Source organism: Neocloeon triangulifer, unplaced genomic scaffold (assembly GCF_031216515.1).
Source record: "Neocloeon triangulifer isolate White Clay Creek 2 clone unplaced genomic scaffold, ASM3121651v1 ptg000004l, whole genome shotgun sequence".
Lineage (NCBI taxonomy): Eukaryota > Metazoa > Arthropoda > Insecta > Ephemeroptera > Baetidae > Neocloeon > Neocloeon triangulifer.
This window is the reverse complement of record NW_026775547.1, coordinates 1094826-1119665: the sequence shown is the minus strand read 5'-3', so window position 1 is coordinate 1119665 and position 24840 is coordinate 1094826. Positions and strand designations below refer to the sequence as shown.

Genomic DNA, 24840 nt, shown 5'->3' with positions numbered 1-24840 from the left:
AGAAGAATTAATTTAAGTTAGAAATTTAAAACCAAATTGTAAATTATGAAATTGCAAAAGGAAATTATAAGGACATGTTTAGAATTAAGTTGAACAAAAGAATGAGAATTTTAATTGAAAAGTTATTGAATTAAAATTGAGTATCAAAATGATTAGTAATAGTGTGTGACAAACTGAGATTGTTTTGTCCACGAGAATTAGTTTAAGAAAATGTGAAACGAAATTTTTATTGAAATGAAAATTAGAATTACGATAATTGGGAAATGTGCAGCCACAACAATAAAATAATTAAACTTTCCTCCCTTAGGTAGCAGAACAATATCGGGAAGGATGTAAAATAATATCTTTTTCGCTCGAAACGCTTAAAAGAAATTTGTATTTTTTTTTTCTCTCTAATTTAATTTTAAAAATATTGCACTGGAATCGCAAAATCAAAATTTTGTTTTACCAATCTTACCATTGTATCCAACGTTGAAACTCCTTGCAAAATATTTTGGCAGCCAAATTGCTCCGAGTTCCATGTCTCCAACTCGAAAGCCGCAAATCCGTTCAGTCGACGCACGAACGGTGACCACGTCACTCTCCATCCAAGACAAAAGCGCTAAAATCAATGCAATAATGGAATTTTCAAAACATGACAAATGAAATACTCACCTAATTGGACAAAAACCGGCGCAATTGTTATTGTTTTGCAGAGCAAGTTGTCTCATGGCAGGCAAAACACAAACCACGTGACATCGCCAGCCAGCAAGTTCCAGCTTCAAGCTCCAGCCAACCACCGACCGCGACCGTGCTGCCCTCTCCTCACACCGAAAGTTAAAGTTGAGAGACTGCACCGGCCGCCCAGCTGGACAAGTAAACAAACCAACCAAGAAGTAACAAACAATGCCAACGACAAACAAATTCTCTCACTCCAACCGCAGGCCGTGGCCGCTCTGGCCGCTGCCCCGCTCAATGAGACCTGCCTGCTTGCACAACAACAATTTCGCCACCAACAAGTAACAACAAAATTTAATTCCAAATTTAAAATGTATTGTAATGTAAATCTCAATTAATCCGTATATATTCCAGTTGCAATTCAAACATAAATTATGTAATAAAAATGTAAATATATTATGCCGTGTTAAAATTAGAATTGTGCAAACTTCAAATGTAACAACAACAACAACATCAAAAATGAATAAATCAAGAAAATTAATTTACGAAAAAAAACAGACGAATCAGCAAATAATAGGTTAAGATAAATTGACAATGTAACTCATTCTGCTCTGAATTTACAGTTGCAAAACTCCTTCGCAACAGTATCTTTGAGGTACCAGAGATGGCCAGACTCCAATTACCTCACGAGCACCATCTGCTGCCATGGCTGAGCGCATCTACAAGTTGAACTACACCAAGAGCGCCCTGCCAGGTAGCACCTGCAGAACCAGAGAACGACAACTACGCACACGCCAGTCACCACCTGTCACCTGCCGGTACCATTTGAAGGACGCGAGGGCGCGTCCAAGCTAAACGGGAGGCAGTCTGTGGTGACATCCAGAACGACCGCGAATTATGTCGACTCCAAGAATAAATGAATTGTATTATATATATGTATCTCTGCGAGTAATTCAAATAAGGCCAATTTAGCTTTTAATGAGGAAACATTAAATTCAATCCGAATCCTACACGTGCGCGATTTTCCAAATTCCCGCCGAGCATCGTCCTGACGCCGTACCTGAGATGACCAAGCGGCGCGCTGTGGCCAAAACAGGCCCTCGCGTTTCTTCCCACGCCGCGCGCATCCCTTTGGCCCAATCAAACCCAAAGTTGAGCCTGGAAGCGGGACCTGAGAGCCCCGAAGCCTCAGACGAGCGACGCCCGAACCGCAGACAAGACCTTTGTCACCTTTTTCCGAGCAATGGTCAATGGCGACCACGTTGTGTAATTTCTAAAATCATTGGTAATTATCCGTTTTATCGTTTCCTCAAGTTCCGAACAATCAAGCTAGCTTTTATAAATCTCATTTTGGCCAGTACTGTATTTTATCCATGCTTATTTTAATTAAAACTTAAACTTTATTTTAAACTTTAACCACATTGATTTAATATTTACTTTTAATTCCTAGTCAAAACTAAAGTGTTATTTAAGTTAATTGCTTTTAGTCCAAGCCATTTAAGGAGTGCTTGGCTGATTAATTTAAAGGATTTCTGAGATATTTAAGGATAAGTCTGAAGTCACATGGGGCTAGATTTAAGGGATGAAGTACATTAAGGGCAGAAATGGATATTAACTTAAAAAGGGAATCAATTAAAGAATAATAAATTCAGTCTGCATTCTACGGCGGCGCTCGCCTCCAGCTCTGGTCTCGGGAATTAGATTTAAGTGTTCAAGAAGTGTTATTAATTAAAGTCCCTGTCGCATGTCACGACAGGCCCTTCATTAACATCTCCCTGAAGACAATGTCATATATTTAGCGCCGGCTCAAAATTCTCTCCGTTCAGTAGAAATTATTTCTCTTCTGGATTTCGGACCCCTTGATCTAGGTCTAGAACCAAAAGCTTGTTTAAATACTACAGTGGCAGGATTGAAAGACAAAATTTACAATTTCATTTTTATTCCAATTCTGCCGAAATTTCCTAACAATTTGGACGAAGCATTTTTTGGGCATTTCTAATTTTACCCTACATTATTCACCCTCTTGCAAAAATCAAAATTAATTAAGAAACAGACCGAAGATTTTTTGTGTGACCACAATACAGAATTGCAAGCCTTAAAATGATGCAGACATATTCAACGCTTATTTAAGTTAATGAATAAAAACCAGACTTATTTACATCACCGGTGAAATTTAAACGTGGGCCTACCCTGGGTCCGGGGTGGTGGCTGGCGGGCGGGCGGGGGTGCTGAGGCTGCACTCGGATCAGGTGTATCCTCGGTTCACAAGGAGCAGAGGCAAACTGACAGGGTGCAGGCCGACGGCGCTTGGCCCGCGACGCCGCTGCCGTCAGACACCCCACGTGGACGCAAGCGCCCTCCGCCCTCCCCATATACGCGCTCCACTGGACCACCACTGGATGCAAAATACTCGCCGATTAATTAAATTTGCAAATCCAGAGAGGTGCAAACTCGCAGGTAAATAGTTACTGAGCCGTTTGTTCTCCACTGGGATTTTGCGGCGTTTCTACGGTTGTAATAATAATGCGCGCACTGCTGTGATGAGGCTTTGCTGATTTTTGTCCTTCTATATGACCCCTCTGCTGATTTTCAGGATTTGAATTATTTAATAATATGCAACTTGCATGCTAAGCAATTTTTATCTTTTACGGCGTTACATAAAAATTTAACAAATGCTTAACAAATTCCAAAGCAGTAAAAAATCAACTACTGTCAGTTGCATCGCTTTACACACTTTTTTGTTTCAACGCAGCTCGCTCTGTCGTGCCGCTTTTCATGGGCGATAAAAAGGCGTGTTAGCAAAGAGGCTGGCGAGAAAAGTTAACGTTTTAATCTAGCACAGACACGAAGAGTAGTAAAATGCGTTTTGTTCTGCCTGGGGTTGATGAGGACGATTCTCGTCATGCTTTTTTTAAGAAATAATAGTCTGCCTTTAAAACTTGCTTCTGCGGGAAGGGTGAAAACAGGTGGAATTTTTCCAGGAACATTGAAAGAACTCAAGGCGGATGCAGGAAAGTTTAAATTATTCATTTTAATGAATAATTAACCAAATAACCAGAATACAAATTTAGTTGCAAATTTCGTCTGACAAAAACTTCAAAAAGCCTACTTTTTAAATAAAATATAATTATTGTTATTTAATGAATTTTATCCTTGAGGAAATCCCATTTTGATCTTTTTCAAGGTGATATGAAAATTATGAGAATTTGTTTGAGATTTTTTTTTATAAAATTAAATGAAGTTTAAATCCTAAATTTTCAATTAATATGTTGATCTTTTCTTTTCCTTTTGATAAATTTTTTTACTTTCTGTTTGATTTGTTTGAAATAAATGGAGAAAAAAAATACTGTTTTGTAGAAGAAAGTCCATAAAATTAATACAACATTCAAAATTTCTCCATTCAATCTGAATTAATTGTAAAGAGAATTAAAAATGTTGGGCATATTATATTAATTCTGTAATTTTTAGAATCTTTGCACTACTCCCTGAAATGTGTAATTGGCAGTTTTCCAATTCAACTTTGTCACCAGAAAAATGATAGAATAGTTTTGTTTTGTTAAATTTTCATCAACTCTCTGGACCATATGCAGCTTTGGCAGTGTTTCAAATGCTATTGATAAAACATTTTTTATTAAGAAAATTTAACCTCTCAACTTTATATATCTCATACAAAATTTTAAGACCAAGAAAGCTCTCCATTTTTACTTTTTAGAGCCGTTTTTTGCTCCATTTATCTTAGCAGAATATATGGCAAAACCGCATTAGCTAATAGCGTGTCGGTATATCAGAAAAGTCTTATTAAAACAGTAAAAGCAACTAAACAGACTTTCACTCTCACTTATGCAAATTTTAAAACTTTTCATATTTGCGCAAGGCAGACAGCCGGAGTCGCACTGTATAAGATTTATATTCAACTCCATATATACGGGAATACAAACAGACAGAAATCTGGGAATACACCCTAGTGTCTCTCTCCGGAGACATGCAGCAGTGCCATGTCTCGAGATTTGATAGCGTGAGACGTCGTTCCTCTGCTAGATTCCTTGTTAGCGTGTGTTGTGAACTCGCAGGAAATTTTGCGTTTTTTGCCTTGTCTCTCTGGCATCACAAAAATTATGCAAATTCATTCTGCATTGGGATTTTGTTTCTCTTCACTCTTTCGCGTTGCTCAGTTTTGGCAGCTGAAATAAGAATAGCGGCAAAAAATAAGAACAGTGTTTGTGTGCACATCACTGACACAAAAGACACAAAACCACTGCTCTCCAACCCACACGGGCCGCCTGCAGCTGTTTTCCGCGTCAAAAATATAAATTCGACCTTTTGGGAAATCTGATAGAATAATTGTTTTTGACGTTTCCTGCGCAATCCGAAAATAATGCAAATATAACTACTACAAAAGAAAATCCAGTTAATTTATAATCAAACAAAAAGGAATTTCTCAAAATATTATAATTTCTTGAAAAAAATTTAAAATGAAGAGATGAATTGTTTAACTAATGATGTGCTAGTTGTGCTACTGATACAGTTGGATCGGCCATTGCTATAGAAGTTAAACTATAGATTTTGAAAACATCCAATTGCTGCAGCAATAAATTTTTTTTAAAAAACTCTCAATATTATTATTATTGTTATTATTTTTCCACATTTCACAATACGTTATTTACATTCAATTGTTAAAATATTAAAAAAAAAAAAAAAGGAAATTGCACCACCAGTAGAAAGAATTTTGCCAAAACTTTCGAGATCAAAAAGACCCCTATCCGCGCAGCGAGCCTCGGTTGACTTGGTTTTTTTTTCTTAGCCACAGTGTTTTCAACTTGTTTGAAGTTTTTTAATATTATCCACCGCAGTTAGCATCGGTCATGATTGGTTTACGTTCAATTGAATCATTTTCAACAAACAAGAAGAACGCGTGGAAATAATTTTTCAATTTACCAGCACTGAATTATTAGAATGTCTACGTGCAAATTCGTCAAACTTGCAAAGATCTATATAGTACAGTTCAAGGCCCAAGGGTAGCTTTAAAGTTACAAAATCAGCAGATAATGACGTGCACAAAGGAGCTCCTTTGAGCCGAGTGCACTGGCAAAAGCACTCTTGAAAGTTCGAGCAGCGGAGTAGCAAGAGTTGATGAGGAAATGGAAAAAGCTTAAAATAAAATTTCTTTATGAAATGGGAATTTTTTTAATCTGGTGCTCCCGCACATCCCGCAGTGGCCGTGAAATGCACACACAAAACAAAACGCCGCCGCACCGAGGCCCTCTTAAAAAAAAAATGTTTAAAAGCAGCGGTTTCATTTTGGAACTGCAAACTGGCGTGTGTGTATCTGACCCGGAGAGAAAAGCGGCGAACGTGGGCCCTTGTGTAAAATTAATATCTCCAGACAGGCGCTCTCTCGGCAACATTGACAATTTGGTCGCTTTTACGACGCAGTGGAGAGAAATAGCAAGTTTCATTACACGTCGCTGCCACTCGAAGTAATTTGAATGCGTGCGTACCCAATTTGGCCCGACTCGAGCAGCGTGGCGATCGAATCTCATCAATACTTACTCGCAGGTCCTTGGCGCGCTCTTGTCATCAACTAATCAACGTCAAAGGGAAACTCAAATTAGTCACCATTACGATTTTTGTTAATCACATTGAATTAAAATTCAAGGGCGTTTTCTCGATGGGTTTTTTGTTTTACTTCGTAAAAAAAAAAATAAATAAATAAATTCATCACTGCACCGTGAGCGACACTTAATTCTTTAAGTTGCAAAGTTTCTTAATTGATAAATATTTTTTCAATTATCGCGAGGCTATTTTTTCTGCCGGGAAAAGCTATGTCTATTATTTCGTGCATTGATCCAAAGGCAGCCGCACAGCGGATTGAGTAGCGCTAAATGAGCGGTAGCCAAAAACTTTGCCTCAAACGACCCATTAATTTCGGGGCAGGAGTTCAAAGGGCAGCCTCTAATGTGAGAACTTAAGCTTCACATCTGCAAGAAGCACTTGCTTGGAATTGTTACACATAATATAGTTTTTGTTCCTTCTCGCAATAGTAACAAACTTTTGGCACCGTGTAGTTGCGGTTCGGACAAGGAATAGAAGTTGATAATTTTGTTGCCTTGAGCGAAGGAAACTGTATAGTTTAATTGCATGGCGCCTGAGGCGAGTTAATATATGGTTAGGAGAAAATTGCGCGTGAATTAATTGTTTTCTTGGTTAAAGTAACTTTTTAGTCAAGACTATGCTTGAAGAAATTTCGCAGAAAAAAAAGGCATTTTCCGGTTTAAAAATATCATTCAAAGGGTTTTCTTTATATTCAAGCATCAACTGTTAATTTTTTAGCAAGGAACTTAAATTCAAATTTGTTTATTATCTCGATTTAATTTATATTTCTAGCTGAAATGTTTTGTATTGGGTTAATACTGCACAATCTACATAAATTACCTCCTCTTCTTGCCATTATTTTAACCTATATTGAAGTGATTTCTTAGAAAAGCAGTTTTGAGCGTAACTGGAGTGCGGGTACATCAAACAACAGCCCCTCGTTTCAAAGGTATCCTACTTGGATGCAATGTGTTGGTAGTTGTCGTAAATTATTTTAATCCACCTTCTACGCGGTGAGAATCTGCTAATCCAAAGCTGTCGTCAACGTTTTACTTCACAGGCTTCTTATAAAGGGAAGCTAGTTACTTTGCAGATAAACTCTTAAGCCATAAAGAAGTCTCAAAGCTAGTGAGCACAAAGGAAAACGACCTAATTTCCTCGAGTTTGTAAAGCTGGTTTTATTATTTTCTTATTACAAATTTAGTATTAAAACAATTGCCCATAGAAGTGACACATTTAGATTTTATCATCACACAGCAGCAGTGCAACACTGGGTCAGTCACATCTTATGTTGCCTTGGATTAGGCCTTACTTAATTCATAAGTACAGCAACACCGACTGTAAAAAATTGTGCCAATTTCTCAGAAATTTTTATGTACTCTGTAGTAAAAAAAATCAGTGCTTGACAATGCTTTGGGGGCGAGTGTAATGACAGCTGTGCTATAACATTTAATTATATACTTTAAAAAAAAAACACAAGAAAATTAAGATTAATGGAACATATTGACATAAAAACTACACATCCCTAATAAAATATTATGCGATAGTAGTATCTGTGATATTCTTTGTTAATCTAAATAATCGTATCATTATTATGCGCATTAATCAATGCAATTTTGACCCATATACCGAGTTTCATTTCAGAGACAAAATAAAAGTACTTCTTAAAAAAGACAACAAGAGGAAAAATATTACATGTTACAAAATTACATTTCAACAAGGAAAAATAGTAATATTCATTATTATATGACTGGGGGACCAATTGGGTTGAGTTTTGAGTTGATAATGCAGTGACGGAACAAATTCTTGCACGCACAGCTTTTGTCCATAGAATGTCTATTTGTGGCTTCAGGGCGCAGAGGAAACGCTGCGTCGTTTGCGATAACTCATTTTTCTTCGGAACCACTCTGGAATTTAAAAAATACAATTAATCATGATGATACTGACAGAAATCAAAAATTAAAACAATCATAGCAACTAAATAAATTTTATGAGAGGTGAACGCGGCATTACATCCAAGCTGATCCTCGACGGCTTCTTCACGGTCTGCCCGATAAATAGACATTTCAGTATTCAGCAAAATTTTTCAAACAAGCGAATTGGTGCCAAAAAAAAAAATAGCAATAGCATGAATTTGCTTTGAAATGGAGGCGATTTGCAACAAATTTTTTCTTTATGATACGAATAAACTGAAATTTTTGGCAGTTGCTCTGTTCAGGATGGATGTCAAATGCCCAAACCCACACGTTACAAACGACACAAGTGAGTGGTCGTAAAAAGCGTGCGGTTTATGTTTGATGAAATGTATGTAAACATGAGCAGCAACATGCATGAATCGTGATATGTACACATTGTGCGTTCTTTTTTTTATATCAGCACATCAGCAGGCGGCAAAAACAACCACCACAAGTGACCAACATTGTGCCCTGGACCGTGACATTGAGGCTCACTAACATCTATCAACAGTATTGCCTTGGGAACAAGAGCCAATGAATATACAAAAAAACTATTGACTCCTTTTTGCAGACAAAATTTCCACCCCTATAAGCAGTGGTTTAAGCAGTGCCACCTCAGCCCTGATTGATTTGGACAGCAGCAAAGCCTGAACGACATTTCTTATTCGGATTCCTACCTGTAAACCTTCGCCGCTTTACAGGCCTACTCTGTGATGGAATAAGACACAAATCAGAATTATTAACAATTCAGTGGCACAATGTTTGTCCAAGGGCTGGTGTGCAGTTTTTCTCACGCCCACAAAAAATAACTCATTAAGTCTAAAACGAAGACTAATAGGCTGAAACTTATTTGACAACAGCCGTTCAAAATATACAAAATGGCGCATAAATGACAAGTCTACAAAGCTAGAAAAAGTGATAAATTCTATTTTGCCCTACCTCAGATATGGAAGGCTCCAGCGACAGGCCATTGGTATTGGAATTTAATGTGGCATCCTGAATAATAATTAATTACAAAACAGAGCAAATAAATAGTAATTTGGCTGACCTTAGATTTATTTTCTATGTGATTAGAAAGCGCCAATCCGAGTTTGGACTCCAACTCCTTGATTTGCTGCTCCAGCAGTTGACAGCGACCGGCTTCTTTCGCAAGTTGAGCAGCATTTGCATCCTGCTCCTGAAATGTAAAATACAATAAATCAATATGCTATAAAAAGTGAAACATTTCAAGCAGATACAGAGGAATAATATGTAGCCATTCTTTAGGGCTGCGGAAATGCTCTATATTGAGTCAACTCCGTGGAAAAGATGGCCATTTTTATCTGCCCAATCGGAAAACAGATGAACCCAATCGATGGGAACCTCCGTCGAGAATTGGGTGATGCACAATTTCGGCATGATAAAAATTTGACACTGACCTCTTTAGACTGTTTTGCAGATTTCAAGTCTTCAGTCACTCCCTCAAGGCGGGCTTGCAATTCACTAATTTGCTTTTTAGCGCTGGACTCCGTCTCTTCTACTTTCTTTAATTTCTCTTGCACCTCATCTAGTCTTTTCACAGCGTCCTAATAATATTCGAGAATTAGAATTTTAAACAAATAATTAAAAAAAAAATCTTACAGCATTGCCAGCACAGCTCTCAACCTTGGATTTAAGTGAGTCTCTATCTCTGACCACAGCCTCCAGCTCTTCATCCTTGAGCTCGAGTTGTCGCCTCCAGCGAGCCTCCTCTTGTTCCACATGTTTCTCCAGCTTGTTGAGCATTCCCTCGGTCTCCTCAATGATGGTTTTGTAGTGGGTGACCATAGCTTGCAACTGCTTGTTTTGGCTTTCAACTTCGTCCAAAACAAGTTTGGTTGATTCATCAGCACTTGGTGATGAAACCTGTTGCTGCTGGTCACTACTAAGCTCCTGCAGATACTGCTGGGCGGATGTTTCAAATTGTTGGATCCACAAAGCTTGGTCCTATTTGTAGATTAAACGGAATAACTTATCTTGGTAGAATAGTTTGCATAATACCTTAATATCAGGAGAAGAAACTTCAGGGAAAAGTCTTTGCAACAGCTGGCGGAAGGAATCCTGCTCCTCGCCTTGCGATTTAATGGAAGCTGCATCCTGAAATGCATTTAGGTTTTATTCCAGTTTTGATAATGTAAATAAATACATATCAAGAAAAAAAATTATTTTTGAAGTTTATTAGTAGAATAAAAGCCACTTACTCTGGTTAGTCTCTCACACTCTTTCATTTTAGCCTCTAACTTTTTCTCGGCAGTTGTGGCTGCCTCCATGACCTTCCAATTTTTTGTTCGCAAATCCTGAATGGCCATGAAATTTGAATAGTAAGAAACCTCCATGCTCAAGATTAGAAAAAGAAAGCTGTCTACTCACGTCATTTTTAAGTCTTTGAGCTTCCAGTTCCTCCTTCAGTTTGTCAATTGTGCTTGTGTGCTGCGACTTCTCAGACAGCAATTTATTTAGAAGAGCATCTTTTTCTTCGACCCTGAGCAAAATTCTTTTGGTTACTTGTTGAATCCCTTAAAAACTTATTTCATGAACATACTTTTCCTCAAGCTCTTTCACTCTATGACTGAAATCAGGAACTTCACTAGCAATTGGAGCTTTGGCTGCCTCAGCTTTGAGACGTTTCGTTTCTTCCTGACTTTGTTTAAGGTCAGACTCAAGACTTCTAATTCGCTGCTCAAGCTCATTGTGAACAATCGAGATATTCTATAAACATATCAAAATTAGATCTTTGATTCCAAAAAAAATATTAAAAAAATTCACCTCCAGGTTCTTTTTCGAAGACATGAGCTCCGCCTTCAAAGACTCTTTCTCTTGTTCCTCATTGTGAATCTTCTGCTTTGAAGCATTTAATTCATTTCGAAGTTCATCGTGCACACTTTGACTCTTCTGAATCCTATTTTCGAGGTCCGCAATTGCATTCTGAGAGGCGGCAATTTGTGCTTGCAACTGGCAAACCTCCTGAAATTTATATTTATAAAAACAGCAAAAGGGAATATGAAAAATTTTACCTCTTGGTGAACCTGTGTCAGTTTGGAAATGTCAATTTGGGCTGCAGCACTCTTGAGTGCAGCATTCTTTTCTTCTGTCAGCTTCCTAACAAGTTTTCGCTCCTCCAGCAATTGATTTTGAAGCTGAAATTAACCAAATATAAGATTAATAAAACTTAAGGATTTTTTAATATTATTTACCATTTGTGTGTTGTGCGCATTCTTGTTCTGCAGGTCAGCAGTAGCCTGCAGTTGGTTGTTCAGCACTTGGATGGCATGGTTCTTGGCAATCAGTTGCTCCTCCAGCTGCCTCTGAGCAGCGCCCTGGCGTGACTTTTCGCCGTTCAGTTCGGCCCTCAGTTCAAGAAGCTTGGCATGCACAGCCTGAGCGCCCTGCTGTTCCTCAGCAAGGGCCTTTTCCTTCTCGGCCAGTTGCTTTTTAAGTCGCGCAACAGGGTCCTGACGGCCCTCCACCCATTCATGGCCTTCGACACGCTCACGGTTCAGCAGCTGCTCAATGAGCTGATGGACCTCGGAGCGCGACAACTCAGCTCTTTGCACAAGCGGCAGCAGCATGCCAAGGGTGACTGTCTCAGAGTCTTTGCCTGAAAAAAATAACAAGTGGCAAATTTAGTTCAATTCACAAACTTCAATTTTTCATAACAATTTGGTTCAATTTTGGAATCCTAAACTTTCTAAAAGAATTCAAATAATTGAAACAGATTTAAAAAAAAAAAGTATAATAATCTAATATATTGCCGTTATTATATCACAAAAACAAATTGCCAGTAAAAGAATTGTGGGATTCTTGCCATTCAGGAAATTAATTTGTTTTGGATGAAACCTAATTGAGGCACTTTATTTTGATAATTTAATGTGGCTAGTCCACATTCATTAATGCAAACAACATAATAGACACCAATTAAACCCAACTGGAATCAATTAATTCGCTTGACTGTTCAATCAGGCTGTTTACAGTAAGAGTGAAATGAATAATCATTATAGCTTTTGTTTGGCATTCCGAATGCCCCAATTCATTTGGCTGTCCAAATAATACTGAAGTTGAGTGTCGAGTTCATTGAGGCGGATGATTGCCCGCCAGCATGAGTACGTAAAATTTATTCAAAACAAATATATTGACGCAAGAGTGCGGGTGACACTGTTTCCAATTATTGCAAAAAAAGCACAAGGACGGTGGTGGAATTATAGGTCAACAGTATAGAGAAGCGGTTTGCCTGACTGACTTGATTGCTGCGGTGAAATGAATCGCTCGGAGACCGCAAAGCAATCTGCGAAATCCAAGTTCCAGGGCATAAAAATAAAATGATGGACGTGAGTTGTCAGGAGCCACAATAAAATCAGAAGGATAAGATTGCAAGGTAGACTTCAACGCAGTTTAATGACTGAATCGTGAACAATTAGGTCTTTGGTGTTTTTATTTTAAAGAAACTAAACAATTCCTGTTGCTCTCAAAATCTGAAATGCACGGAATTTTATTCCTTTTTAATAAGTGCCAGAAACATAATGAAAAATAAGGCGATTTAAAAAAATTTAAGCATTGAAATAATTGCCAATTACTAGAAAAAACTTAATTTGGTCTCTCAGCTCTGATAATTTTTGATCTAGGAAGTTTTAGCAAAATTCTTGCTAGTGGTTGTGCCGTTTCGGTTTTGTCAAATACTTCCTCTTTTTTCTCAATTGAATTAACGAATTTGTTAAAAAGTAAAAAAAAAAAAAAAGGAAAAACATGACATTTGTGTTAAATTTTCAGTACGCTCGTCGAAAACATCACGTCATTTCTTTTCCACAAAAAAAAGGACAATGTAATCAATCCGTCTATAAAAAAACAAACAATAATCCTGCTAGTCGCGCATTCCTTTTGTGCCGTCGCGAGTGGCAAATCGCGAGCAGCCTCAAGATAACATCCGACGGCAGCAGGTTTCAAAGGTCAAAGTCAATCGTGAGTCAAGGTTGCGTTTGGCGCCGGCTCGAGTGCGATTTCTCCGAAATCCAGAGCTCATTTTTTTTTTCGATTTGTTGAAATAATTAGAGGTTCGGCGCGGGTTGTCTGAGGAAGGAAAAGTCGGTTCTCCAAACTGGCTGTTACCAGGCGGAGGACGTGACTGTGTGAAATGCATGCCGCGTTGGCTGCTCGGCCATGGCGTGGGAGCTTCTCTCTCTTTGGAGCTTTTCTTTGTTCTCCACTCGCCGGGCCGACCGTTATAATCGGCGCATCTTTCTCTCTCTTTCTCGTTTTAACAACCGCGCCGCGGTCGGAAGCATCAACAAGTTGCCTCAAATATTTGCAGCGATTAGCGACGGCGCAAACAATCCAACCGGATATTTGCGTAACACGCGCGAGGCGAAAGCGAACGGCGGAAGTGGACAAAGAAATCGTGGAAATTAGCATGTGTGTGGCGCATGTGATGAGCCGGCAGTCTATAGTTCGCTGACGCATCGAGATCCCAGGGGACGATTGCGATTACCAAGTTTAAATTACGAAGAACAAAAAATAACCAAGCAGAAATTAATAAAAGCTGTGGATTTTATCGATAATTAATATTATTCTTGAATTCAAAATTATCAATTTATTAAGAGCAAAATAAAATTAGAAAAAACCACTAACATTTTTCCTACCGCTGAAAATTGATAAATCGGCCGATAGCCCAAAGTGTGGTAGGAAATATCCGTTTACCAATGCAACTAATAATTTTTATTATAAGAAATAAAATTTTAGACTTGCTCACCAAATGATTGTAAATTGAAACGGAGTTTTCCCCTTAGGCGTGTTTCTCCATTTTTAGAGACATTTTTCAATTTATACTTAAAATGGAATTGAAATCTAAGAAACTTTAACACAAAATCACTAATAAAAACCACAGAAAAAAATAATTATCATCAAAGTATTAATTTTCAAATTTTCCTTTTTTTTAACAATTTATCGTGCAGTTAGAAAGAAAATAGAAAATATCAGAAAAAAATTCTTTTATAATTCTACATGGGTTATTTTCTTTTTCAATTTGCTCTTCAGCCGAAGCCTCAAAAAAGTTTGTCCGTATCTTGTATTTTTTTATTATCTGAGAGTTCGAAACAAGTTGTAAGTAGTGTGTACCGAAGCACCAAGTGTGCAACTTTTATTCTTCTCGGGCGCACAGTGAAGAAAAATCGAGAATGTGCGGTGCTGGCTGATAAGGCAACATCCTCTTGTAGGACAAGAAGGGAACCCCTCTATCTTATCTCGGCTCTGTTTGGAATTCTTCCTCTCGCTCTCTCGACGCTCCAGTAACGCAAAATTTGGGCTGGATTCGCGGCCCACTTTCGGTTCGGAGAACGGACGTTCATTAATACAAGGTCACGCGACACTTTGCACCTTTTTTTTCAAAAGGGGAAAAACCGACTGCTAACGAGCGAGCTGCGGCCGGGCGACGTGTACGCCCTTGGGAATGAGGACTTTGAATGAGACCAGCCAATAACCTATTGTCGCCACTTTTGAATCAGCAGCATAATGAAATAATAATTATTTCTCAACTCGAGTGGCTTATTTGCACCAGATTAGAAATAAATTTATCTCGAAGAAATTGAGTTTCTTTTTGCTTCGCGAATCATACGGAAGGCAGGCGTCCTTGCCAGCCACCTACAAGGAAACGCAGCCAGCACCACACCCAAAAGGTGTCTGTCGACTAACTTGATATATTGATAAACTCAATACCGCTGGGAATTCCCAAACTTACAGTATCGCCTTTCTCATTTAAAAGGAAAGACGATCCAGATGAAGAAACTCCTTTAAAATTACAGAAAAAGATAGGAAAAAAATTAATCAAACTCACTGATCATCTGCTGGAGGGAAAGGACGTCGCCCTTCTTCTTTTTCTTGTCCTTCGGCACGATGGGCTGGACAACCAATGCAGGTGCAGCGGCCTGGACAGGCTGGCTGACGGCCACAACAGGCGCCTCGGCCACCTGGACATTGAGGGCCAGCTTGGTTGGCTTTTCGGTGTTGAGCACAACCTTGCCCGGTTTGATCGGCTCGCTGCTGTTGAGGGCCACCTTGCCCTGGGCCTGCTTGACTTTGGCCAAAACCGGGGGCACCACTTTGACAGACTTGGGCTTCGGGGGCAGCGGAGGTGGCACATCGTCAGCGTCAACTTCGTCAAGAGATTCCTCCTGCTGTAAAAGCAAAAGAGGAGGGAATTAATATGTTGGTTTTTGATTTGAAAGGGACGAATAAAAATACGGAAAAAAATTACTCACGCTTATGCTCCTCTTCATGAGGACGTCATCCTTGGGCAGAATTTCTTCAAAGTGATTGGCCACCACAGGTTCCTCTTCGGCCAGAGGACTGTGCTCCTCTCGGTTGTGCAAAATAGGCTTGACCTTATTCTTGCGCTTCTTCTTCACTTCATCCTGACAAGTAAAACAAAGTGATACAAATTAATAAATTAGCTTTTCCACAAATTTTTTTTAAAAACGACATTCAGATTTGACATTCTCAAATAATAGGGAAAACTATGAACATGACAAAAGAGTTAATAAAAGGTCCATCACCGTCAAGCTTTGTAAGAACTTCTACACACTCAGCTACTTTAGTAAAATTTTCTGATTGAAATACCTGAGCAGGGGCAACGACTGTAGGTGCGACTCTCTCACTTACAACTTCAGCCTCGGGGAACTTGAACTCGACGTGAGGGTGCATCTCGATGGGTGTGGATGCAGGGGCGGCTGGCTGCGGCTGGTCAACCTGCTGCTGCTGCTTTTCCTTTTTCTTGCTGGGCTTCTTGGGCTTCTTGGCGCGCGCCTTGTCGCCGATGAGGTCCATCAGCTCGCCGCCACGTCTGCGCTGCTCGTCCAGCGCCTCTTCGAAAGTCTTCTCTTTGAAGCCGAAGATGAAGATGATGGCCACGAAGACCCCACACAAGACCGTCCCGGCGCCGGAAATCAGAGCAGTGTTCAAATCCATCCTGCGGAACGTCCGAGAAGAAAAACAAATTAATTTGCTTATCGACGAAAAAAAAAATCAAAAAGTGATGACTGCGCTGGTCCTCTGCCGAAATGAAAGTGGGTGAAACGTCAGTCGCTGCGTGTCCGAACGAAAATTTGAGCACCCCACTTGTCAACTCGCCAGAGGAGGAAAAATATGTACGTGTCGGCCCTTGGGGCGCTGCTTAATTAATTCGGTCGGCGCGATTATGCAAGAGACGTGCGGCGGCGACAGCGACGGCCAGCCAGTGCCGTCGTCGCTTCCCACGGCCCCGACTCGCCCGCCGAACGAGCAAAGTACCCCACAATCGGCGCGAAATTGGCGTTCGCAGCGTACCTGGTGTGTCAAGGGTGCGTCGCTAGAACATCCAACGACCCTTTCAGTTTGCAAATCAGGGAAAAGGTCGACGAAATGCGCAACCAGAGTCGTCTGCCAGCCCACCACGTACACTAACTTCGGTTCACTGACCGCGTCGTGCGTTCTCAATTGGAAGGGGAATGTTGAGAAGACGGAACGCAGTGGAATCATCGATCATTGCGGAATGGAAAACGGAACGAAATTAATGCAAATTTCTCAAACTTAATATAAGAAGATGCGAAATCTCCATTTTTTATTTGATGATTTGTTCCTTCCGTAAAGGTTTTAGTGTTAAAGATGGTGTCGAGCGCAGCGTCTCAAATTTAAACTGTTTCACATCACAACAACAAAATAACAACAAAACACATATGAAACGTTTTCTCGTCGTAGTTGCATTAAAAAATGTGTTGAATTTTGAAAATTCTATTATGTTCTCTGGAAGTTTTCCACCTTAAACTGCAGTCCTGATAGCAGCTAATTCCATAACTAAAATGGAAAGTATTTACGTGGAGATTGACAGCTCGGAGGACGGCGACTGCTCAAAATTAATAGAAAGGTTTTGCGATCAAAAATACTGTTGAAAGTGCCCATGCTATTATTTTTATCAATTTTAGGTGTAGCGGCGCTGACTTTAACTCTTATTTAGAACCGTCAGTTGAGGTCCACATTAATGAAGAGGACGAGATTCAAGATGACACGGCAATGCCAATTTTTGAGGTCTCGATGAATAATGGTGAATGTTTAAATTATTTTTTTAAGAAGGAATAATTTTAAATAAATATCTTATGTTAAATCTCAACATTGCCACATGTATATAATTATTATTTATTACCATATGCAATTAATGGCAAATGAATCATTTTACAGATTTGGATGTCATAAATGTTAATGACCTAGAAGAGATAACTGAGGACAAACTCTGTTTTAAACTTCCATATTCTGGTTTTCCGTCACTATGTGAGGCAGACGTCAAATCCATCGATCTCTGCAGAATATGTGGCTCTCCGAAAAATGCGAAGCTTGCTATATTTAGTGAAGAAGGTCGCAAAAGGAATTTGTGTGAAAAAATCCACAAACATTTGCCGATTAGAGTTATGGAAAGCGACAGACTCCCTTTGCAAATTTGCTTAGTATGTGTGACCTATTTGGAAATGTGTCACCAGCTGGTAAAATGTTGCGGAGAAACGGAGCAAAGACTGAAAGAGCTGGTTTCCAAAGAAGAACTGGAGGAAAGCAACCAAGTACATAATTTTTAACTTAGTATACAATTTATCTTTTTACTTTAAAATTTTACTTATAGAAAATTATTGAGACTGGACTAGAGTGCTTAAATACTCCAGAATCTGTCACTGCTGTGACATGCATGTCGCAAGAAGAACACAAACTTCCTTCAGGGCTGGATTTTGCAAACCTAAAATCAAAGGTTGTTGTAAATTTTTTGTCCAGCACATCCTTTCTATTCATTTTTAAAGGTAGCGGAAAAATCTACTATTAAAGTTGTTGTTGTGAGGCTTCATGGTTCTGATGACAAAACAAATGATAATTCAATACCAGAAAATGGGTAATGCCATTTTATAAATAATGCTTAAAATCCTTAATAATTGAGACAAAGTAGGTCGTCCTTGCTGGCAGATTCTCATGAGCTCTTCCTATGCACAGTGTGCAATGAAAACATTCAGGGCGTTGAATCTGTTGTGAAACACCAGCGCGACGTTCACTCAATTGAAATGAATTTCTGTCAGTGGTGCAAAGAACTGTTTGATTCACAGCAAGTATTGGAATCGCATCAGCTTGAAAAGCACCTTGGCGAATGGCTGAAAGTAACAAACGTTGCTGAAATTCAGCTGTTGAGAGAGGGTTCCATGAAAATGTCCAAAGAATTCAACCAAATGGAAAAGTCTCTGCAGAGCAAAATAGTGGACGCTATTCAGGCTATGGTTGGACAACAGAATTTGAAGGAAACGGGTACAGCTACGTGTAGACTTTGCAGACAGACCTTCAGCAGTTTGGCACTGCTGCAAGAGCATCATGCGAAAGCTCATGAAGATCCGAAAGGCTTTACTTGTCACTACTGCCAAAGCAATTTTTACACAAAACGAATGCTATTACGTCACATAACTGAGCATTCAGAATATAAAGGTTTTCGGTGAGATTACACTTAAATTATTTTCTAAAAAATTTTGACATGACCTTTTTGCAGATGTACAGAGTGCCTGCGGGCCTTTAACACCAAAACTGGCTACAATATACACATGCGAACACATAGTGAGGAGAAACCATACATGTGTCCCGAGTGTGGAAAAACATTTAAGCACAGCTCGAATCTGCGAGCTCATGAAAAGTCTCACTTGCCGGACGACCAAAAGAAGAGATTCAAGTGCCCTCACTGTGAAAAGACTTACCGATGTCAATTTTTGGTGGACGAACACTCGAGGACGCACACTGGAGAGCGGCCGTTTTCCTGTGACGTTTGCTCCAAAAGTTTCCACCGCAAGCAGCAGTTGTCTCAGCATTTGCTGGTGCACAGAACTGATCTCACGTTTGAATGCCACTTGTGTGGTTCAAGGTAATGATTCCTGCTCATTTATTAAAGTTTGGTTTAATATTTTTCTGTGAATAGATTTAACCGAAAGGGCAATTTAAATGAGCACATGAAGAAACACATATATAAAAACAAGTATGTTTGCAAAATTTGCAAAGAGACGTTCGACACTATTAGCGAAGTGGTTGCTCATCGCAAAGGCCATACCAATGAAGAACTTGCACAGGACAAATCGGAATCGACCGTTCGCCAAACTGAAGCTCGCTTTGAATGTGAATTTTGCAAGAAGTTCTTGGCCACAAAAACATCCTTAGCTGCTCATGTTCGGATACATACTGGTGAAAAGCCATTTGAATGTGACACTTGTGGCAAGAAGTAAGATTGTTTAGCACAAGTTAGAAAAAAAAACTAAATCAATTTTTCAAGGTTCTCGCAAAAGCCAGCTCTAACGTACCATCGGAAAAAGCACTCGGTCGAAAAACCTCATCGGTGCACTTATTGCTCCGAGGGATTCATTACAAGAACAGCAAGGATTGTTCACGAGCGCATCCACACCAATGAAAAACCCTATTCTTGCCAATACTGTGGAGCTTCTTTTCGAGGGTCTGGCAGCCTAAACCAGCACTTAAGTGTGCACAGTGATGATAAGCGCTTCAAATGCAGCCACTGTACCAGTTCTTTTCATAGGTGGGTGTTGGCTAGTTAAGCCCATTTCAGTTGTATTTTATTTTGTGATCTTAGGAAGGAATCTCTTCAAATACATGAAAGGATCCACACCGGATTGAAGCCTTATGTTTGCGATCTCTGCGAGAGAGCATTCAAACAAAGAGGGGATTTGACCAAGCACAAGAAGACTCACTCCAAGACCATAAGACAACACATATGCCGTATGTGTGACTTTGTGTGCACTAACAGGAAAACCATGAAGAAGCACGAGGCCACCCACTCAGTCGAGGATGTAGCTATGGTTGCAGGAACTCTAATAACAACTTTCCCGGAAATTACAATTGAAGACGGACATTGTGAAATCATGTTAGATGAGGGAGTAATTGAAGTTGAGCAAATTCAATTACAATCTTAATTATTAAACTGTTACAAGCAAAATTTCAAGTCCATGACGTTTCATTTTTCTGTAAAAAGCCATCAAGGTTTTATTTGAAAATTACTTTATTGACGAGCTTTAAAAAATTTTAAAATTTCATGAACATCAAAATTGAGATCAAACAACTACTTCAACAATTAAATCATCATTTGGCACAGAAAGCGAAACAAACTCTGAATTTCTGACAGCTTCAAAAACTGGGGCCACTAATGTGACCGAATGCTTCTTTTGAAAGTGCCTCCTAAGTTCCTTTTTGCTAGAAAATGAAATATTACAGTCCAAACAATAAACTAATTGCTTCTCGTGTCGACGTCGATGCTTATCCAATGTTGACTTGTGTGCAAAGGTGCGGCCACACAAATCACATATGACCCTCTTGTCCCCTGTGTGCGTCCTCTCGTGAGTCGTCGTGGCATGTCTGGTGCGGAATTTCTTGCCACAAAACGAGCAGGCAAAAAGAGGCTCTTCGCTGTGCGTATTCTTATGTCGCCCAAGAACTCCGATCGATCTAATATTTATTTGAGAATCAGAAAATGTCTCTAGATTAAGTATACACTAACTACCTAAAGCCAAGACCACAGACTTCGCAGATGTAGGGCCTTTCGTTGGTGTGCATTCTGGTGTGGGTGTCCAACTGCCGTTGCGTGTTGAATCTTTTGCCACAGGTAGTGCAGGCATAAGGTAGCTCTCCCATGTGAAGACGTAAATGGTAGCGCAGTTTGATTTCTTGTCTGAAATGTTTTCCACACTCCGAACACTCGAAAGGCTTCTCGCCTCTGTGTATTCTCATGTGAACCTTGAGACTAGCTTTACTTCCTAACACCTTCTTGCAGACTTCGCAAGTCTGCAGATTCTTTTTTCTTGGCGTCTCACCAAGCTTATGCTCTTTTTCCTCCTTTGTGTGCTGGTTTCGGTGCAAAAGCATTTCATCTTTGTTCTATCAAAGCAAAAGATTTTAATTGATAAGGACATTTCTTGAAAAATTAAGCTTAAATAATTAATTACCCGGAAAGAAGTATTGCAGATGTAACATGAGTAGAGGCGCTGATCAGTGTGGCTGCTTTCGTGGCCCTTCAAACCAAATCGGCTCTTGAACAACCTCCCACAGACTTTACACTGGTACAACCTTTTTCTGCCCTTTCCTGATGTGTGCCACAGAATGTGATATTGCAGAACTTCGAGGTTGGAGAAAGTGGCGCCGCACATGTCACAAATGTAAGGGCCGTCGTGTAGAGACTGGTGTTGCTCCTGCTCCTTGGTATTGGCAAACCAACTATTGCAAAAATAGCAAACCAGAGGGCTGCAGTTGTGAGATTTCAAATCATCAGCTGAACCAAACGTTTTTCTACACTTTTCGCACATTAAACTTTTAGCACACGCTTTGACGTCATGAGATCGGCTTTTCTTGTGCATGTGCAGTTTCTTGAGGGTGCTGAACGTCATGTTGCAAACAGTGCAAGTGTGCCCCTCTTGCTCTTCAGTCTTGTCAATCTCATAAAACCGCTTCTGGGTTCTTGAACGAGAACTCCTTCGAACGCCATCAGCCTCTGATTCTGACTTTGCCGACGACAGACTGTTCAATGACTTAGTAATTTCTACGTCGATATTGCTTTTTATCACTGAAATAAAAATTATTTCATAATGATTCTTTGATGAATTCATAACAAAATTTGTTCTTACCTCTCTCAATGGCAGATTGCTCATGCTTGCCAGACATGCTACGAAAAAAATATTTTAATTTCCAGATAAATATGCAATTTTATTTTTGGTAAATTACTTTAATCCTTTGGATTTTTGGATGCCATCATTTCCAATGGGCACATTTACAAGGACAAGACTTTGTTCTGTTTCCTTCTTGATCTGCATTTTATGGTAAAAATTAGAACTTCTCCTACATAATAAAATGTATATGCTTACAAAGGGGTCTCCTTTTGGTAAAATAACTGTTATCCTAGAATTATCAGCATCCGGAATCATTTCGTAAGATCCCTAAAAATAATCAATTTTAATCCAGATTTTCCAATTTCAGTGAAAATGTACCTTAATTTCTGTATCAATGTCAGATCTCATTTCCATTATATTTTGATTTGCGTATGTTGCATCCAACATATTTTCGTCCGCACTTTCACATTCCTGCTCTGTTGATATCTATAACAATTAAAGATTTTTTTTTTGTAATTTCATTAAAAATTTCTTACATCTGGATTTTTCTTTTCGTATTCAAGCTGAGTTTTGAGTGCGCGGAGCCGCTCGTTGGCTTCTTTGCTGATATTGTAGAGACTATCGCAGATTGATATTTTTGAGGCGCATAAAACACACGCAAAGTCTGGGTAACCATCGTTTTCTTCTATCTATAATAAATTACAGATTGGTTAAGTGACCTAAATGAATAGTTTTTTGGAGAAAAATAATATTACCAACAGGGACAGATGATTTGAAATTTTCTCTATTAATTTGAGTCTAGTGCCGTCTGCTCCAAAAAATTGAATCCTCCGAGACTTCGTGCACGGATTGGCACAAACGCGGCACAAATCCATGAAGGAAACCTCCAACGCGTAATCCACCATTTTGCATCACTAGCTGGGCCTAGAAATTTAAATAATATTTCATTTTTAATTAAATTAATTAATTATGAAAAAAAATGTTCTCAAGTTAAAATTTTATTTCTAAGCATGAATTACTTAAAATTTAAGAAATGAAAAAAATCTGAAACAAAAAATAATAATTTCCTAATGATTTTGTCAAGAAAAATTAAAATCTAAAATTAAAAATCCAGATTTTGACTTGTTTCCCTCCATGTTAGTTTTGGTACCAAAAAAGCTCGAAATTTATAATGTTGGTATGGTTGTTTCGGTGATCATTTTGGTACGACCGAGACCGACAAAAGACCAGACTCCAGTCAATAAACTAATGAAAATAGATATTGCTAATCCGCATCAAAACTTTGCAGACATTCCTTTAGGATTAAAATTTTTGAAAATGAGTATTCCTCAGGGTATAATTAAAAAGTTTTGCATGTTAATTTTTCTGTTTTTATATGTCAATTTATATTGTCAATGAGGATGAGGTAAAAAAAATTTAATTAAAATTTTTTTTCCAGAACTTGAAGGAAAAGTAGGGATTGAGAATGAAAATTTAAAGCCCCTGTTGTGGCTCATCGGACGGTGGAAGAGTGAAAGTGGCGTTGGAACGTTCCCGACAGTCAGCCCATTTGAATATGCAGAGGAGATCGAGTTCTTTTCTCTGGGCCAACAACCCTTGCTCAATTACGCAGCCTATTCATTCAAACCCGGCGCAAATGTTCCCATGCACTGCGAAAAAGGGTTTCTAAGGATCAAGCCAGGCACCAACTCCATTTCTTTCATGGTTGCTCACAATTTAGGTACAATTTATCAATTAAATTTTTTTTTATCTTCACATTCAATAATTTATATAAAAAAATGATAGGTTTGGCGGTGCTGGAAGAAGGAGAAGTTGCCGGCAACGAAATAAATCTTGAAAGCAAGAACATTGGGCGAATGTCCTTTGCTAAAGATCCAGAAGTGACAAAGGTTTGTAAAATTGAAAATCTCCGACTAACAATAATTTAATTAATAAAATTTGCTGCCTTTTAGTTGAAAAGATGCTTTAAACTCGAGGGAGATGTGCTGGAGCAAATTGTTCACATGCAAACATCCAAAACGGAGATGAGTGAGCATTTGGTGGCCAAGTACAAAAAGATGTAAATTTTCCAGTATGTATTATATTTTTCCTGCAATTTTATAAGTTTGCTTCGGCTCTAATAAAGATTATGATTATTAAATGGAAAATGTTTGGACTTCTTTCAAATATAATACGATTAAGAAAATTTCCCCAGAATTTTAAATTGTAAGTTAGGAGATGAAAAATTAAATTTAATACAAATAATCAAGCACAAATATAAAAAAATAAATGGAAAGCAATGATCGAGATGGATTTTATCAATGAAGAATACCTACCAATAATTATTATTGATAGTTTCCTCTTTCGGCCATACAGAACTTAAAATACATGTAATAGAAGCGCGAAGATACACACATTTTGTTTGTACGGAACCGAATTAAATTTTTTTCGTCTAAGGTGACATTGAATTAAAATCAAAATTTAATTTAACTGAAACGTTTTGAGTGGAATAAATCCAACGATAAAAAAAATTAGACCACACAAGCGCATTAATTTATATAGAACAAAATTAATACTACCTCAAATTTGGTCTGAAGAAATGCAAAAAGTTGCGATAAAAATAAGGACAGCTAAAAGAGATTCGAGCAAAATTTGGTTTGTTTTCATTTGACAGCTGCAGAGCTTTCAGCAAAATAATGATGATTGATTGGTGGCGCCATCTGCCGGGCTTTTCGAGCAATGGAAATAAGAATTATGCAAGGCATCAAAATGAAATAATTCATTTTGCCTTTCTTCATTCGGAGAGTTCACTATGAAATATGAATTTGAAATAATATCTGATGAAAATTGATTGCATTTTGATATTTTAATTAATAAAATTAATGCTCGTCCTCACAAACACAGAATGACACCAAAAATTGCCAGTAAACACCACGGCTTCATTTAATTAAGAAAGAATTCATTGAAGATGAAAACAATACGTGGAAAGCCTAATAGAAATATTA

The 24840-nt window shown here is 38.7% G+C and overlaps 4 protein-coding genes and 1 long non-coding RNA gene across 12 annotated transcripts; 3 read left to right on the top strand and 2 right to left on the bottom strand.

Moving 5' to 3' along the window:
• Nucleotides 1-486: 486 nt before the first annotated feature.
• On the top strand, nt 487-2073 carry LOC132193560 (uncharacterized). Its single transcript, XR_009441469.1, has 2 exons — nt 487-998; nt 1281-2073. It is a non-coding gene; the product is annotated as an uncharacterized LOC132193560 (long non-coding RNA).
• A 5329-nt stretch (nt 2074-7402) lies between these two features.
• Nucleotides 7403-16674, bottom strand: LOC132193690 (ribosome-binding protein 1). 6 transcript variants are annotated; one of them, XM_059614512.1, is made up of 17 exons: nt 16530-16674; nt 15825-16173; nt 15467-15619; nt 15043-15382; nt 11417-11820; nt 11237-11359; nt 10989-11186; nt 10765-10931; nt 10593-10716; nt 10424-10519; nt 10224-10319; nt 9825-10169; nt 9623-9769; nt 9253-9381; nt 9144-9200; nt 8882-8912; nt 7403-8156 (listed from the first exon to the last, which is right to left on the bottom strand). In XM_059614512.1, exons 2-17 carry the CDS (start codon nt 16170-16172, stop codon nt 8098-8100), a joined length of 2817 nt encoding a protein of 938 aa, XP_059470495.1. In that variant the 5' UTR covers nt 16173; nt 16530-16674; the 3' UTR covers nt 7403-8097. The 6 variants fall into 6 exon arrangements, with proteins under 6 accessions (XP_059470495.1, XP_059470496.1, XP_059470497.1 ...); XM_059614513.1 differs by having other exon boundaries at nt 10593-10704; XM_059614514.1 differs by having other exon boundaries at nt 15867-16173.
• LOC132193691 (zinc finger protein 271-like) lies at nt 16432-20226 on the top strand. Of its 2 annotated transcripts, none has more exons than XM_059614519.1 (10): nt 16432-17106; nt 17165-17283; nt 17418-17791; nt 17851-17973; nt 18023-18111; nt 18166-18696; nt 18751-19116; nt 19171-19467; nt 19519-19779; nt 19834-20226. In XM_059614519.1, the coding sequence occupies exons 1-10, from the start codon at nt 17042-17044 to the stop codon at nt 20171-20173; spliced, it is 2565 nt and encodes an 854-aa protein (XP_059470502.1). In that variant the 5' UTR covers nt 16432-17041; the 3' UTR covers nt 20174-20226. The 2 variants fall into 2 exon arrangements, with proteins under 2 accessions (XP_059470502.1, XP_059470501.1); XM_059614518.1 differs by having other exon boundaries at nt 18163-18696.
• Nucleotides 20227-20247: 21 nt separating this feature from the next.
• On the bottom strand, nt 20248-24595 carry LOC132193693 (oocyte zinc finger protein XlCOF6-like). Of its 2 annotated transcripts, none has more exons than XM_059614520.1 (10): nt 24415-24595; nt 22612-22780; nt 22393-22545; nt 22235-22342; nt 22112-22183; nt 21972-22054; nt 21875-21912; nt 21200-21813; nt 20758-21131; nt 20248-20702 (listed from the first exon to the last, which is right to left on the bottom strand). In XM_059614520.1, exons 2-10 carry the CDS (start codon nt 22759-22761, stop codon nt 20312-20314), a joined length of 1983 nt encoding a protein of 660 aa, XP_059470503.1. In that variant the 5' UTR covers nt 22762-22780; nt 24415-24595; the 3' UTR covers nt 20248-20311. The 2 variants fall into 2 exon arrangements, with proteins under 2 accessions (XP_059470503.1, XP_059470504.1); XM_059614521.1 differs by lacking the exon at nt 24415-24595 and adding an exon at nt 24172-24378.
• On the top strand, nt 23061-24014 carry LOC132193694 (peroxynitrite isomerase THAP4-like). The gene is made up of 4 exons (XM_059614523.1): nt 23061-23189; nt 23295-23576; nt 23642-23745; nt 23809-24014. Exons 1-4 carry the CDS (start codon nt 23105-23107, stop codon nt 23917-23919), a joined length of 582 nt encoding a protein of 193 aa, XP_059470506.1. The 5' UTR covers nt 23061-23104; the 3' UTR covers nt 23920-24014.
• Nucleotides 24596-24840: the final 245 nt, after the last annotated feature.